At 36.8% G+C, this 17,389-nt stretch overlaps 1 protein-coding gene across 5 annotated transcripts in view; it reads right to left on the reverse strand.

The window, feature by feature from the left end:
* Positions 1–1,779: 1,779 nt before the first annotated feature.
* LOC309389661 (uncharacterized protein) overlaps positions 1,780–17,389 on the reverse strand; it is an 88,963-nt gene continuing 73,353 nt past the window's right edge. The window contains exons 46-55 of one of the 5 annotated variants that reach the window (XM_081948256.1): positions 17,347–17,388; positions 16,228–16,263; positions 14,855–14,893; positions 14,685–14,723; positions 12,793–12,822; positions 12,009–12,053; positions 11,563–11,913; positions 9,588–9,650; positions 8,581–8,610; positions 1,780–5,655 (exon numbers count right to left, since the gene is read on the reverse strand). In XM_081948256.1, coding sequence (XP_081804382.1) covers positions 5,557–5,655; positions 8,581–8,610; positions 9,588–9,650; positions 11,563–11,913; positions 12,009–12,053; positions 12,793–12,822; positions 14,685–14,723; positions 14,855–14,893; positions 16,228–16,263; positions 17,347–17,388 — 774 coding nt within the window. In that variant the 3' untranslated portion in view covers positions 1,780–5,556. The remainder of the gene's footprint in view (positions 5,656–8,580; positions 8,611–9,587; positions 9,651–11,562; positions 11,914–12,008; positions 12,054–12,792; positions 12,823–14,684; positions 14,724–14,854; positions 14,894–16,227; positions 16,264–17,346; position 17,389) is intronic. The other 4 variants (XM_081948258.1, XM_081948257.1, XM_081948259.1 and 1 more) reach the window with 4 other exon arrangements.

Genomic DNA, 17,389 nt, shown 5'->3' on the forward strand with positions numbered 1-17,389 from the left:
AAGCTGCAGTTGTTGTAACCTGGATTAGTCGTTGGTCTCATCTTTCATTCAACCTTTCCTTGACCTAGAAAGGAAACTCTACTTCAAATGGTCAGTTTTTCAGTTTCTGCAAGGAAAAGTTCCATCAAATAGTATATCTGCTGTAAATCATACTGAGGTACATAGAGGTGCAGGGCTTTTGCTGTTGCTTAGGATGCGGTGAGCATGCCCTTCCTTTAGCCCCTGTCCTTTGATAATCAGGGCAATTTGCTTTTTAACAGTAGAAGTGTCAAGTCTGCCATTGTGCCAAATGCCATTTCTCTTGTCAAGCCCTGGATGGCAGGAGAAGTAGGAAGAGAAAAAGTGTTTTTTTTTTCCTTGCCAGTTCTTATGGCATCAAAGAGATCCATTTCTTCTCAGAGTGGTTGATGACTTCATTCCCTCATTTCACTTTCCAGAGAGAGGGGAGGGAATAGTTATCTGGTTTATGAATGACACACAATTGGAAAATAGGTAATGTCCTAGAGAACAAATGCATTTCAAAACAATCTTGATGGGTTTTAGAATATGGCGCTGAAAGTAATGGAATGAGATTTATTTAACAGAAATATAAAGTTCTTCACTTTGGAAGCACACAACAGATCCAAAGTTTTTGGACTGTGGGATACTTAGAGTGCCCATGTAATGTGAAAAATATATTGGAATAAGAGGTGAATAAGAAGCCTCATGTGCTCTGACTGTAGAAAATGGAATGCAATTTAAACTGCATCAATAAAAGTATAATTTCCAAGTCATGGGAATTGATTTTTCTATCAAAGAACAATCACTTTCCATACTCCCAACCCCAAGGAATGAATCAATTTTGAGTACTGCACCTTTAAAAGGATTTCAAGAAATTGAAGCAGATTGGAAGCGCAACTATATGTTCCATAGTGTCTTCTTTCTCTAAGAAACTCAATTTCTTAGTTTCATAGATTTAAGACCTATAAAATATATTGAAGGAGCTGGGTATATTTAGCTTTGAGAGTAGATGGATGTGGGGAATATGACAGCTGTCTTCAAATACCGGACAGAATATAATGTAAAGAAAATCAACTCCTGTTCTCATTCTGAAGAAATATTAATGCAAGTTACAGGAAGACAAATGGTGTTTCAAAGTTAGGGAAAAAGCCCTTCTGACAAGTGTTTGCCAAGGAAATCAATTACCCAGACACACAATGAATTCCCCTCTACTGGATTGGACTAAATAGCCATTTCTCTGGGATGCTTTCATTTGCACTGGTGGAGAAGCTGGATTCAGTAGTCTGGTCCTTTCCAACTATAAGACTTATCTGATTTTCTTGGCATTATATTTTACACAAGTATCATGTTCCTCATGTTGCTCTGATGACTTGTGAAGGTACGGGGCTATACTGTACATTAAATTATGAACCCCAAAACACATTTTGAAATATTTACATTAATTAACTAAGGGAAATTTCAGAATAGATATTGATATGAAATTCTGTATGATGTGTAAATTCTGTGGTTTATTGTGGGTCTCCCTTGGTAGCATGACACTTTAAATGTTTTCTACAAGAAAATAATTTAAGATGCCACCTTCGTTGCAGAAAGAGAAAATAGATTGCATTTAAAAACACTGCAATCCAGGAAAAAGAAAAATGACCTACCATATGTCTTATGCATTTATTTGAAGTGGTGAACAAGCAAAACTAGTTTGAAATATGAGACTATGTTGAACAAACCTGCTTTCAAACTTCTTTTTTTTAAAGTAAAATAGATAATAATCCACACAAGCACTATTGGCAATATGCTTTATTATTTCAAATGCCCAGAATATATTCACAATCATGCAATGACAGTTTTTATATATGCAAACTTGTTTTGCACAACCTTTGACCCTTTGATGCACATATATAAATAGGAGGCAAAAGCATTAGCATGTTATAAAGGTGGGATGAAGAAAAGGAGGAGGACTTTCCTGCATGCCAATTGTTTCTAAATGCATTTAGGATTTGAATGCTAAACATACACTCAGCTTTTATGTTGTTTTGTGGACTGAACCTTTGAAATTATACTTTTTAAATGCCCTGACAATTCCTTTTTATACGTTTAGAAATTTACTGTTTTCGACTCAGGGTTTGTGTGATGTGAGTAACACTGGCACTATAAAATATTCTGTTATGGTTCTGTAGTCTAACAGTCAATGCTTAAAGGGTGGGAGTTTTAAGATGGTTAGCAGAAGTTTAATTATGATTATCTAAACATAACAAATCTGCTTGAAAACAAGAGGGATTGCATCCCATCCCACCCCTTCTCATCTAACCACACTTAGATCATTCACAAATTATCATCACTATAAAATATGTTTTCGTGGTTCACCCCTATAAAAATAGCCTTATGCAAATACAAGCATACTGAGTTTTTGCAGAAAGCTATATTTATGTAAAAGGCAACACAAGTTATTTAATTTAGATTATCATCGTTGCATTTGGCATCAATACATTATTTCTCCTTGGAAATATACTCTTATAAAGCCCATGCAAGTAGGCTACATATTGTTCCTAAACTGCTGTTAATACGTATTGGTATTCTTACGTCTTCCAGCCCAATAATTCTGATAACGAAAAGTAGAGAGAGGATAGTGGAAAGAGTGGTATTACTTTTCTTTAAAAAGTTTTTTTTTTTAAAAAAAATGGGTTTTTTAGAATTGGACTTCCTGTTTCCTTACTTGAAGGCCTCTTAAAGAATGTATCTTGGGTTCATTTATTTATTTATTAAACTCTTTATATTATTGACTATCAAGATCTCTTGGCAGTTTACAAAAAAATACAAACATCAAAGGCTGAGATATTTAAAATGATTAAAATAATTAATTTTACCTAAAAATCATGCTTGTAGGGCCTTTGAAAATGCCAGCAAAAACCTTAGACCTGCCAGTTTAGCAGGGAGGGGATCCAATGGGGCTGGAGTTATCTACAAAGAACTTTGGCTCTGGGCCATCAGAAGATGAGCCCATGGCAAATTTAGCAAATGTTGTCAGATAACCCCAAGGAGCATGTGAGTGGGGGGAGGGGAATAGATTAAAAGCCTTTTTTCCAAATTATTTGAATACAAGATCTTTAGAATACAAGATCCCGAACAGCCTCTTGAAGTAGGGTTACTCAAAGAGTTTTTCCATTATATTGCAACAAAACAAATGCAATTCTTTATTATTTTTATTTGCTTTCAAAGAGTTGATTGGGCAAGAAAGATCCAAATAAATAGCGAGGGGGGGGGGGAAACCAAGATGATGGTTATGATTCACAAAATTGAAACCATAATCTGTTTTAACATCCATCACAATTGTACGGTTGCACTAGGTATCTTCTTTCTTTCTTTCTTTCTTTTTTGAAACACCTCTCTGTGGACCATATTATAACTAATCAGCCTGTGACCCATTGGGTTACCGTTTCAGAGATATTGCTTCACCAAATTCCTCCATGCCTTCAATAATGGCATTATTTCGTATTGTCTTCACTAGAAATTTTTAAAAAAAATTCAGGGAGCTATTCAGAGTTGTATCTGCATAACATAGTCAACCATCAGAAGCTCATCATGGGAATATTTTATGACAATTTGTATCGTATCATAAAATGTATGATAATTTTATGTCATAAAATGTTTTGTAACTTGCCAAATTTCATTTCCACAGGAGTCGTGAGTTCCAGATTTTGGATGCATTTGGCAAGTTAGTCTATTTGGGATACTATTCGAGGTTCAAAATGTTTTGCCCTAAAATGGTGCAGTATTTTGTCCAGTTAAAGGTTACAAACATGAGAGTTTTAATAGTACATAGATGTTATTGTTGCCTTGAATTTATATTGATTAACATAATTGAAGCAAAGAAAACAGTTGCAGAAGATTCCTCATATTTATTAAGAGTAGAAAATAGTTGAATTTTACAGTATTCCTTCAAAATTATTATAGATTTTCCCATAATTCTCTTTCTTTTTATTATGAAGGAACTTCTAGATAATGCTGCAAGAGTGTACCTTTCAAAAATCTTAGAATTCAGCTGTAATCTAGTTACTTATGAATATACTCAGAATAATTATTTCTGATACCTTAATGAATGATACAATAACTAAAATATATAGTACTGCCAAAATTTGGATCAATGATAGGGACTAATGAACTATCTCAATCTACATAATTTTCATTGTATTATGCTATTTCCAAATATATCAACAGTCTTAAGTAACAGTCTTAAGCCTTTGATCCGACACTACCTATCTCGTAGCTGCTTAAAGATGAACAGTCCATAACTACGGCGCAGGTGGCCAGATTCTGCGCAGCAACACTGGGGATTCGTTGCAAACATGTGTCTTCTCTACTACAGCAATGTTATATAATAATTGTGGCAAACCCTTTGCGCTGCTTAGTCACTTCCCATTTAGCGTTGAACCTACAACAGGCCACATAGTTTAGGGATTGCAACTATCGTATAGTTAGAGCATGTATAATTTACACTAGATTTTATTATAGATTTTAGTTGTTATTTATTATTTCATACTAGAACTTTTAAGTGTATACCGTATTTTTCGGAGTATAAGACACACCAGAGTATAAGATTTTGAAGAGGCAAATTAAAAAAAAAGTTTTTGCACTCTGCAGACCTCCCCAAAATGGTCCACTTTTCGTGAAATCGGGCCCTTTTTGTCAAAAAAAGGGCATGCATAGTCTTTAGGAGGCTTGTAGAGTGCTTCTGGGGGCTGGGGAGGCCAAAATTGAGCAAACAAATGGCCCATTTTTCACAAAAATGGGCCCATTTTTTGTCAAAAAAAGGGCATGCATAGCCTTGTAGAGTGCTCTTGGGAGCTGGGGGGGGAACATGGCCTGTTTTTTGCTCATTTTTACCCTCCCCAGCCCCCAGGAGCACTCTATAAGCCTCCTAAAGGCTACGCACAGCCATTTTTGCAAAGGGGGCAGGGTTTCAGGAGGCCAAAAATGCTGTATTCAGTGTATAAGACGCACCCAGATTTTCAGCCTCTTTTTTAAGGGAAAAAGGTGCATCTTATGCTCCGAAAAATACGGTATATATTGAGTTCTTTTGTTTGTTCTGGTCGCTGGTCTAAGACTGTAATAATAAAATGTTGCTGTTGTTGATCAAAGTCAGTTGATTCATTAATTAATTTCATAACCAAAATATCATTTTTGCAATGAAATACAATATAGTACATTAAAAAAACAAAGATAAAAGCATAATATACAGGTAATCCACTTTTAGCAACTGCCTCATTTAGCAACCATTCACAGTTATGGCAATTTTGTAAAGCAAAGGAAAGCTGAAGTAAGATTATAGCAGGTTTCACTTAGGAACTGCTTTACTTAATGACTAAGTTGCCAGTCCTAATTATGGTCACTAAATGAGGAGTGCCTATATATAAAAAAGAGATACAGCAGTAATTTTCAACAAGGCATATTGTTAACGGTACTTGTGTATGTAGAGGTCAGGGACTACAGCAATATATGACTTATCAATCTAAAAAAACTCTTAACCCCAATGTGTCACCTCCTTGACAAAATTTCAAAAGTTCATATAATCCATTTAGATACAGTTGAAGAAGAGACAGCAAAGGTACTCAGAATGCTGAAAAGCACCAGACCCAAGACAGGCTGCTTCCCAACAGCACTCTATAGAGGACGAAAAAGGGAAATCACATTTTAGGACTGAAACACAGTACAACACTTTATTACTTTTTATGAAACTTGTTATTTCTTATAGTCTTCTTCACAGCTTGAACCCAACTCTCAAAGAAAAATCTCTAGGCTAAAGACTTTTCTTTTGGGACTAACAGATTAAAAAAAGGCATTAAAAAAGGCATGGAATTTTGTTTTTGAATAGGACAATTGCAGCAAGATTATGCTTAAAATTGGAATGATTTGGCACTACCCACAATGGAGGAAAAGTTGGTGAAGATGATGGGAGTTTGCACAGATGGTTAAATTGGCGTCTTTGATTAACGAAAAGACAACATCTACATTTATTGCTTATAGATTTTTTTACATAAAACAAGGACAAAAATGAACTTTTGAATGGTGCTTTTGAGGATTAGAAAATATTGCACAATAGAAAAAGAGAGCGGTTTTTGTAACTGTAGACTAAGACATAATTGTGTAATCCTACTTGAATTTGCTGAAAACGAAATTAGAAGCTTCTTTTTTCTATTTCTTTTTATCTTTTCTTTTTACACCTTTGTCCACAGCTTAAACCCAGTCATCATTAATTAGAACACCCACAAAAGGATTTGTTCTATCCATAAATACAGAATTTGGAATAATTCATAGATATTGGCATACTAAGAATATTACAGCTGTACCTGTTTCAAAAATGATATACAGATATTTTGTAAAATGTGGAAGCCACGTAGAACATCCCTTTCCATACATACATCTTATTTCAGCGTTCTGTGTCAAGGTGAAAAACTGATATGGCTGCTTTAGAAACTGCCTAAAAATGTGGCTACTTTAATGAGTTGACTGCAGTATGTGAATGTAGCAATGGACAAACAATGGTGAGGGATGGAGGGGACTAGATTTCTCTTTCCTATACCCTTGTCTTTAATTATACTTCCTCTGTTCTGATACTATACATGAAGGCTCATTAGATTCATTATATATATATATATATATATATATATATATATATATATATATATATATATATATATATATATATATATATATATATATATATATATATATATATATATATATATATATATATATATATATATATATATATATATATATTCATTCACTGTCTTAGTCTTCAAGCACCTTAATTCAAAGTGCAGTTAGATAAGGGAGAATGCCTTTACACCAAATACATGTACATTTTAATCTACATGACCACTCTACAGATAGTCATCGACTTACAACCACTTTTGAGACAGCAATTTACATTGTTGGAGGTGAGTCACACCCAATTTTATGACCCTTCTTTGTTGCCATAGTCATTAATCAAATCTGCTTTCTGCCATTGATTTTGCATGTTGAAAGTGCCTTAGGAAAGTTGCAAATGGTGATTATGTAGCCCTGGGATGCTGTGGCTGTTGTAAATAAAAACCATTTGCCCAACACCTGAAGTTTGATCCTGTGACTATGGGAATTCTGCCACAATCCCAGGTTTTTTTAGAGCCATCCTAACTTTGAATGGCTGCTAAATGAATGGTCATAAGTCAAGGTTTACCTGTAATCCAAATTCAGGTACAACATTTTAATAGAATTTAAAGTGTGACGTAGTTTTACTCATTTAGGCCTCATTCATATAAACTCCATGCTCTGGCTCTGAGATGGCTCACAAATGATAAAGACATGTATCCACAACACGGCTTCCATCTCAGCACCATTCCAGAGGTGCAATTCCACCTCTGCCATTCCTGATCCTAAAACTGGATCAAGCTGATCCACATAGGAAAGTGTTGCTTTCTTTGGAAAAACAGAAGGTATTCTGGGTCAAAGGAGGAGGAAGCTTGAGAAGTTAAGCAACCTGCTGGGTTGCACTTTGCCCACTGCAGGATTCCCCTTTTATTCCAGTCACAGGGCTCTGTGCCTCCATGGTTATTCTTTCTTTGGCTCCTGGAGGGGACACTTATCTGGCAATTATTGATGGGGATTGATTGATGCAATTAGGGATTATAGACCTCCCAGAAGACTTTACATGAGATCAAAACAAAAACTTATCTGGCTATTATTTATGGGGATTGATTGATGTAATCAGGAATTATTGATCTCCCAGAAGATTTTTATATGACTTTACATGAGATCAATATCTCTACTAGAGAGGTGCTGAGAGCAGATGGAAGCAGAGTCTACAGGAGGCCCAATGAAAGAGAGTTGATTTAGGGACCCAGTCACTGCTGTAATAAGGAAGCAATATCTAATTAGTGCTCAATTACAAAGGTCACACGCGCTGTGGCGGAGCAGGGAAAGGAAGAAGCTGTAATAGTAGTAGTAGTGATTCAGGTTTTAAGAGTATGAAACAGGTGAAATGCTACCAGTTTTGACCGATTTACCCCAACCGGTAGGAAAAAAATGCTTCTGGTTTGAGTGAATCGTTATTTCTGACGATCAGCTGTGACACATGATTTATATTAACTACAAAGCAGGATTTCCTGCTTTCTAGCTAATCTAAATCGAGTGACATAGCGGATTCCCCCCCCCCCCCGTTCTACTTACTTTTGCAGGCGACTCGATAGCAAGCTCTGCCCGCCCACCTGGACATCATCACGTCCATTTTTGACACTCTGCGCATGCGTGGAAGGTCTTGTGCATGTACGGTGGTGGCGCATGCGAGCAAAGCATGCACACGAGTGTGGGCACTCACATTTGCAAACTGATAGCAAAGGTAAGTTCATTTCACCTCTGGTATGAACTCTTCAAGACTCCCATGTCTGGTCTCTGTGCCTCCCCCCAGTTCCTTCTTCTCTTCTTCCCTCCCTCCTTTTGAAAAGCACTGCTGATGTTTTTCAATGCAGTAGCAGCTGTGGCAGATAATTCCTTCACTGAAGATAGGGCATTAGTAAATAGGAAACCCTTTGGGAGTACAATACTTACAGAGTTATGAGACTGATGGCTCTGAAAACCCTGGGGATAAAACAGATACTAATTGATTATGTCAGCACCTTATACAGCCTTATACAGCTTTGAAGACCTTGCTGTAGGTCTTCATTGCATTAGTAAACAAAGACCAGAACTCCTGGACATCAGTATTTCTATATTCTTTCTCAAAATTCTAAAATGCGACTTAATTTCTTTGGAGAAAGAATGTGCCAACATTTCTACATTAATGACAGAACATCTAGTTAGGTTATGCCAATGTCATTTATTAAGACACAGGACTGAAGATTTGTACTACAATTTATTACAATAGACTGGGCAGTAGACCCTGAGTCCAATAAAACCAGCTCCTCTAATCAGCAATCCTAAGTATACTTAACTGGGAAAGAAATCCTACTAAATTCACTAGAACTTGTAATTGGCAATGTACCTTAGCCAAAGTTTATACATTGACTTTACAACAAATAATTCAATTCAAGAGCTCTATGGTTGGTAATAATACATACCAATATTTAGAAGTTATGATACTTTCAGTTTGAATTGGATCTGCTGGCGCATATACATTTTCATAGGCTCTTTCTATACTATTAATGTCTAAGCCAATGCAAAAATTAATCATCGAGAAAGCTGAGTTATCATTGCCTTCTGAATAAAAGAAACCCTATAGAAATAAGCAACCCAATCTTTATATTCAAAAACACTTGGGGAAAAGATACTGCATAGTCATTTTGAATGTATGTGATCAACACACATTATTACAGTACAAAACTATATTGGATTTCTCAAAGTTCAATTGAATGTAATACCAAAAACAGGATTGTAAACCTGAATATACTCAAGATCAGTGTGCACATTCTCCCTAAGGTATAACAAATACAATAGTATCAGAACAATCTATTTTCTTTCTTAACTGTAAGGATATTACAGGCTATACTGATTTCTAAATAGAGAAAATAATCAATTAACTAGTGCAGCCCAAATACATTTATTTGAGTAGTCCTTACTTGTCCACTCAGTTGCTTCCCTCTTCCATTACCAGCAAACTGAGTACTTCCATGCTGGGAACCCTGTGCAGGCAAAAAAAGGCAATTAGAAAAAGGAAATAATTTCAACATAAGTTCCAACATTTCTATAAACATGCACCAATGCTTGAGAGACAAACTACCTGCCTACCTTTATATTGAGTACTTATTATATGATTTATTACCTGACTGGAAAAGATTGTGATCTACTTCTATGTAAAGGGAAATTGAGGCCCAGCTAGAAATGTCACTGAAGAGAAGCTCTTGCTGTTTACTTTTTTCTAAAAACGATTAATTTGAACTGAGACTAGAACACTGGAGAAGGGAGTTAATCTTATGAACCCACATCTATTCTTCACTATAGGTTTTCTCTCTCCTGGCAGCCATAATATAGTATTCCCTGATCCATAGCAAGGAAAAAAAATGTCACCATATCTATAGATCAGGTGTGTCAAACTCAAGGCCCGGGGGCCGGATGTGGCCTGCAGGGTGCTTAGATCTGGCCCATGGGGCCACCCTGGAAACAGCAAAGGATCGGCCCGCAATGCCTCTGCTGGTGAAAACGGAGCTAGGGAGGGCTGTATACATCTCTCCTGAGCTCCATTTTCGCTGGGTTGCAGGAGGCCACTGCAGCCAAAAACGGAGCTCGGGAGCCCATTTTCTCTGGCAGAGCACTCGGGCCACCACAGGCACCGACACAAAAATTACATCGAGCTGGCCACGACCACCCTGACTACACCCCCCTGCCCCCCCGAGGTCAAACACAAGCCTGATGCAGCCCTCAATGAAATCGAGTTTGACACCCCTGCTATAGATAGTCCTCAATTTATGACCTGTCATTTAAAATTATGATGACTCAGAAAAGGTGGTTTATGCAGTCTATAAAGCTCTTCTGCTCATCATAAAACATCATGCCAGGCAATTCCCAGAAAGTAGTCTTTCTTATTTCATGCACATTGGTATATAATGAATACTGCTTCTTCCCAAATAGTCATTGAAAGTAAGACTTCACTGTTTTGGCAGTGATACCCTCTAAGTAGGAAATGCATTATTAAAACAATGGCCCTTACACAAAAAAAGAATCATTGCCACTATTTATTGATCAGATTCATATCGCTCCTTTAAATCGCCTTAAGCCTGTCAATATCGCACCTCCATTATTTCCCACAGCAACAAATTTCAGAGAGTTGCCTAAAAGTGTATAATTGACAGAAAGTCATCTACTATATTTCCATAGCTAAGGGTAGACTTGAATTTGGGTCTGGCTCAAATTGATTATACCATGCTGACTTTCACTGATGTTGGCCCCATTCTTAGTGAATCTCTTACGTTGTGTTGCCTAAATACATCCAGTGAAAAACAAACCACCACACTTTTATGGAACATTCTCAATCAATGCATTCTATTGCTGTATTACTCTTACTGTTAGGATTTTTTTTTTAATGAAAACTTGGTTCTATAACTGAAATCCATTATTCTGCACTCAGAACAATGAAACCAGGTACACAGCTTTGTCAAGTGTTTGACGTGTCCTCTCGGCCTTCCTCAGCCTTTTGTTTTTTTCCAAATCTAAGCATTCTCAATTCAGTCTCTCATTGCAGGACTTACTTATATTTATTATCTTTCTTAATTTTATTCCGTGATCAAAGGCTGACATTGCCGTAAAATATAAAATCCTCCTAAAAATATTCTTGTCCACTACATTTGCTTCCTTGTCCACTACCATATTGGATGCTCGCACCATATTGGATTCCTTCTCCACCACCATATAGACCTCCTTGTCCACCATCATACTGGCTTCCTTGTCCACTCCTGTATTGGCTTCCTTGTCCATCATGTTGGCTGATGCTGCTATATGAGATTCCTTGTCCGCCACCATATTGGCTTCCTTGCCACCATATGAGCTTTCTTGTCCACTACCATATTGACTTCCTTCTCCACCACCATATAGACTTACTTGTCCACCATCATACTGGCTTCCTTGTCCACTATCATATTGGCGTCCTTGTCCACCATATTGGCTGATGCTGCTATATGAGACTGCTTGTCCAGCTTCATTCTGGCTTCCTTGTTCTCCATACTGGCTACTTCCACCATATAAGCTTTCTTGTCCGCCACCATATTGGCTTCCTTGTCCACCACCATATTGACTGCTGCTGCTATATGAGCTTCCTTGTCCACTACTATATTGGCTATGGCCACCTTGCTGGCTTCCTTGTCCATCATATTGGCTATTGCCTCCATGTTCAACATATTGGCTGGTGTCCCCTTTACCATGACCATATTGGCCACTAGCTGATTGGGAACCCTGTAACAATAGAAATCAGGTTTTTTTCCATGCTCATTCTTATTGGCAAGTCAATTCATGTCAATTCATCATTTCTATAGAAAAATATTCCTTACTTGCCCATCACCATATTGGCTGCTTTGTCCACGATAAGTGGAATCCTATTAAATAAAAATTCATTTCCATTTTTAAATATGATCAAAAAGAAAAATCCCTAGGAAAGTTGCATTTATTAATATATCTGGATGAACACCTTATATATTTGAATAGAAACATCTCTAGTTTATAAATTACTGTGCAAGAAAGCAAAGATAATTCCAATAGTAATAAGCATCTTGTGTGCAATCCCAAAACATGTGGAGCACCACTTGAACACTATCAAAACTGACAAAATCATCAGTCAATTGCCAAAAGCAATTTTACTTAAAACAGCTTGCAATGTTACTGTAAGGCCATCAAACAACAATGTGTGCCTATCCCAGATCCTTGAGAAGAAGTTGATAAGTGGATAAAAGTGCCAATGCAACAAGACATAATAATAGAAACAACTCTAGACTTCTCTTGCTGATGGCTCTATCCAACTCTGAGTAACTACTAGCTACTTCATCTTCAGAATTAAAGATTTGTATGGAGCTCCACAGACCCCAAAATATTAATTGATCCTAATTGACCTTCTATCGTTTATCAATAATCTATGGACCACCAGATATTTATTGGTCCCTTGAATTGTCCAATCGACTCCTGATATTGATCACTTTGGGCAACCTTGCATTAAAACAAAATCCTGCTTTAAGACGTGTAACGTCTGGATGCTAAACTATGACGCTAAACTAAACTCAAAGAAACCCATTTCTGCTTCAGCGCAATCAAAACACAAATTAGTGCAGAATAAGTGCTTACCAAATGCCCATCTATACAATAACATCCAATCTGTTAAGAAAACAGAACAGAAATGCAGTAATTCTTTAATAAAAGATATTCTGACCATTTGTAAAATATCACTTTTAGTCAATAATTTGTTTGTCTGAAAATGAATCAATGCTTCTTTACGGATTAAGAATGATGAAATATAGTCCTGGCACAATACCTAAAAACATAGTGCTTATTTTTCCTAGAGATGATTTTGTCAACTTTGCTAAGGTTTTAGGTTCACATTTTTAAAATTCAATGTTTAATTCTTTTTTATATTTATATGCAATTGCAACATGCTCAACTGGATATAGTCCAGGTGTATAGTACCACCTGCTACTATAGTATCCACTGTATAGTACCAAATAATTATTGCTAATTATCAATTTACTATCAATTAGTGTTATCAATGTTGAAGAAAAATAGCTTGAGCCTGAATATATAGAATTAAGTTCTGGATAGCAACGCTATTTATAAAAATTGATAAACCAAATAAAGTATCATAAGAAGCCCTGGGAAACTGCTACTCTGTCATTATCTTGGCTCTGTCTTAAAGAAAAAATAGATTAATAGGTTTGTGTTACAGGGTTCCATTTTTAATCAGCTTCAAAAGACATGCTGTCTTAATTTGCAAATCTCAGAAACTAGCATATATATACACAACCTACATTATCACGCTTATTACACAATATATTACATTGAGAAGAAAACTACTGATTGAGTCTGCTGCAATACAATGTAGCACTTACCAAAAATTAACTCTAAGCTGCTCATCTCTCTTCCAAATCACTGGGCTGCCCCATCAGTCATTGAGTTACTGCCCGTGATATACTGTATGTCATGAATTCAATTCCAAGATTCCAAAGGCTGGGAATTTGGGGAATTGTTAGCTGTATATTTGGAATTTAGATATTAAGACAGGCAAGAAGGTTGTCATGGGACTCCAATCAAAGTCCTGTCCATATGCATATGTGTTCTGTTAGGTAAGCTCCCCGTTAGGAGAGCGAGTGTGCAGAGAAGCGTCATGAGAGTGGTATGGAATAACACACAAACCAGCATACAGAGACACTGCAGTTTAAATAGGCTTTTACTTTTGTGAAAAATAGAGGTATTCAGAGTTCAATTTACACACGGTTCAGTCAGTCAGTTATCCATCGAACACAGTCCAGTATCATATAATCAGTTCAGCACACAAAGTCGCTAACAGTAGCAAAACTCAGGATACGTCTAACAAGCAGTATTCACCGATCAGCATCTAACAAATAGAGAGCTAACAGTCATTCTGGCTCCCTCTTATGGCTGCTTGAGGTAACAGCAACCAATCACATTACAGCAGTACTTAAAGCTACAGTACTACCATCATGGTTTATATATTGCTGACCCAACTGTTAGCTTACATTCCTAACATGTTCAATGCTGACACAAATGCAAAAAGGACAGGGTATGGATCATGTTCCTTTAACCACCATTTTGATCTGTTTGACTCCCCGTTGCAGATTCCACTGGGAATTATTGTCTGAACCCATCTGGAGGGCACCCGATTTGACAAGATTGCTTGACTCCATTGCCTTATTTTTCCCTAACAATACCATGCATAGTTAGGCATTATCCTTGATGATTATAGAATATTGGGAGAGTTAGAGAATACAGCTGTGATAATTATATGATACTACTGTAGGCTAGTCTTTGGTCTCTTTTGCAGGCAAGAAGTGTGGGATTTAAATGTGCAAAGCTCAGTATCTCCTCTGTGCTGTGGACCTTATATACAGGTCTTCAGATCAGGGAAAAAAAACCATTAGTGGTGGGTTTCCCTCCCTCCCCTGAAAGCAAACAAAATGATGCGGATGAAGAGTCAAGGGACTGCCTATACATTATTTTCTTACTTGTCCACCAGTTTGGATGCCTCCTGAAGAAGTTGAGTTCTACAAAGGAAAAGAAATTATTTCTCCTGCAGATGCTTTTTTTATCAAGCAATATTTTTATATGTTATGATTTTGGTTTTAAAAATAACAGGAAAGTTACACTGCAATCTAACCAAGAGAGAATCTCTTACCTGACCTCCTGGCTGATTGGCTCCAGAAGAGGAGTAGTTCTGTAAAATATGAGGAATCCAATATCTTTCTGACACTTTATTATATGACTCTTAGTTGGAGATAAGAAAATGCCTCCATCCTGACCTGGCTATGAGACATGTGAAGGAGTGACTTCTCTTGTTTTTCTAGACCAGTGTTTCCCAATCTTGGAAATTTTAAGATGTGTGGACTTCAATTCCCACTATTCTTCAGACATTTGGGAGTTGAAGTCCACAGATCATAACACTCCAAGGTTTGAGAAACATTGTTTTAGATCAATAGTCCTGACGGGATAAATTCATATCCTCAAAGTCTTGGCAACAGGCTGTGTCCTACTCTGGAAACTGAAATTGGAAAGTGGTAAAATGAGGCATGGCAGGGATTGAGCAGAAAACATGCCAAGAAGATCCACAAGAACCAAATATTTCTCAGCATTTCACAATTGTCGCTTATTTTTAGTGTTGTTTAATATGCAGGTTACCCTGACCAGATTTCAGGAAATGGTATCTAATTTTAATCATATCCAAATTGTTGTTAATTTGTGTGATCAACAATGTTTAGTAAATGTTTATTTGTCTCTAGATATAATGTTAACATTAGCAATAGCACTTAAACTTATATAACGCTTCACAGTGCTTTCCAGCCCTCTCTAAGCAATTTACAGAGTCAGCATATTGCCCCCAACAATCTGGGTCCTCCTTTTACCCACCTTGAGCCTAGAGAGATTCGATCTGCCAAACTGCTGGCAGCCGGTGTTCAGCAGAAGTAGCCAGCAATACTGCACTCTAACCATTGCACCACCGCCACCCTAATTACATTTTTCCATGGATTTTTGGAATGTAATGCTTTTATTCTTTAGATCAGTAATGGTGCTATTTTATTACTTGAAATAATAACAAATAATTGCCTTATTCAAGTGCATAATGCCTTATTATATTAATTTTTGTGCCCCAAAGTCTTAAATGAATATTTCTGCTCTCTTGCTATGTAGCTGGTTTTATTGTAGTTAATTTATGTGCTGTATATCCTGCATTGATTTTCAGCAAGTAAAATGTGAGTCTTTTTTTCCAAAGGTTTATTTTGCTGGTCAATGACGGAAATAAAATGACGGACCGACTGTTACATAATTGGAACTGAATAATCAAAAGAAGTACAGATTTTCAAGATCAGTAGCAGACTTTTGTACTCCAGTTTGAACTTATATTTATTGCTGCAATAAATTTCAAGGACTAGGGAAGAAAAGTGAAAGGAAAGGGTGACAGCTGAGTTTTGACTGCAAGCAGGCTGTTGATAGAGAGTCCAGCATTCCAAATGATGCTTCCCTTTAAAGATAAAACTATTCTAGGAATTTTACCTTTTCATATTGTCTGCTGCTATTGTCAGATTCACCCTGTTAAAAAAAAAACAGTTATTAGAAATTATAGTTCATTGAGGAAATCTCAGATTGGTTGTTTAATACATTAGCGTGGAAACAGACATCTTGAACTGCTGGGTGAATGGGCTACGTCTGCCGGGATGAGGGGAAGGCAAACAAAGTAACCGTTCTTTATTAAGAAAGGTTTTGCTGACAGCTGGGGTGCCCTGAGGGGGGTCAAATAGTAGAAAATGATGGGCACAACAGCATGGATGAATCCCTGTTCTTTTTAGCAAATTGTGCCTTCCTTCTTATTTTTAATAAGTGTATTCTGAATGAGGAAGATCATATTGTGATGACAGTAGTCACAAGCACAGCCAACTTACCCCTATTGGAGGGTAATGCATGCATGTATGTGTATACACCAATCTCTGGCTGGGAGAGAGGTCAGACCATGTGACCATGTGCTTCGTCCCCCTAAAGAAAGATCTACAAGAATATGAGTTGAAAATAACCCCTCCGGTTGTGTCTAATAAAAGTGGCAAACAAAAGAAGCCAAACTGTGGATATCAGGCTAGATGAGGCTTTTACCAGTGTGAATTGCCATAGTTAATCTCCCTTCCATTTTCTTTCACATAATTATAGAATTAAAAGGGCCATCCAAGTGTCCCAGAGGAATGGTTGACTAGCTCCCACAGGGACACATCCAGGGAAGGAAAACACAGAGGTGTCAACAAGAAAGCAATTTGCTCCATCAGTAATTCATCAAGTTTAATCTTTCAAAAAGAGAAATATCAAAGTGGATAATAATTGGGACATACCAATATGCCTTTAAAAAGCAGTTCTACTTCAACAATGAATCAACAAGGCCAATAAAACAAGGCCAAATATCAAATGGGATAGCCATTTCTCATATACTATGATATCACAAATTTAGAATCTATTTTAATTAATGAACTTTTACTGTTTATCTTTCCTCAATTAAGCTTTCAGTGTAATCTGTATATTGTTTCTAGGAGCAAAGTAAAACACTTTTTAACATTTTCTTCCCTATGTATATATATACATGTAATATCTCTATTAAATATTATGTATCTACTATAAAGAATGATAAATTACCTGGCCTCCATATTGGTTGCTATTGTCACCATATGATGTTCCC

The sequence above is a fragment of the Natrix helvetica genome (assembly GCF_964273705.1).
Source record: "Natrix helvetica genome assembly, chromosome: 3".
In the NCBI taxonomy this organism is placed as follows: domain Eukaryota; kingdom Metazoa; phylum Chordata; class Lepidosauria; order Squamata; family Natricidae; genus Natrix; species Natrix helvetica.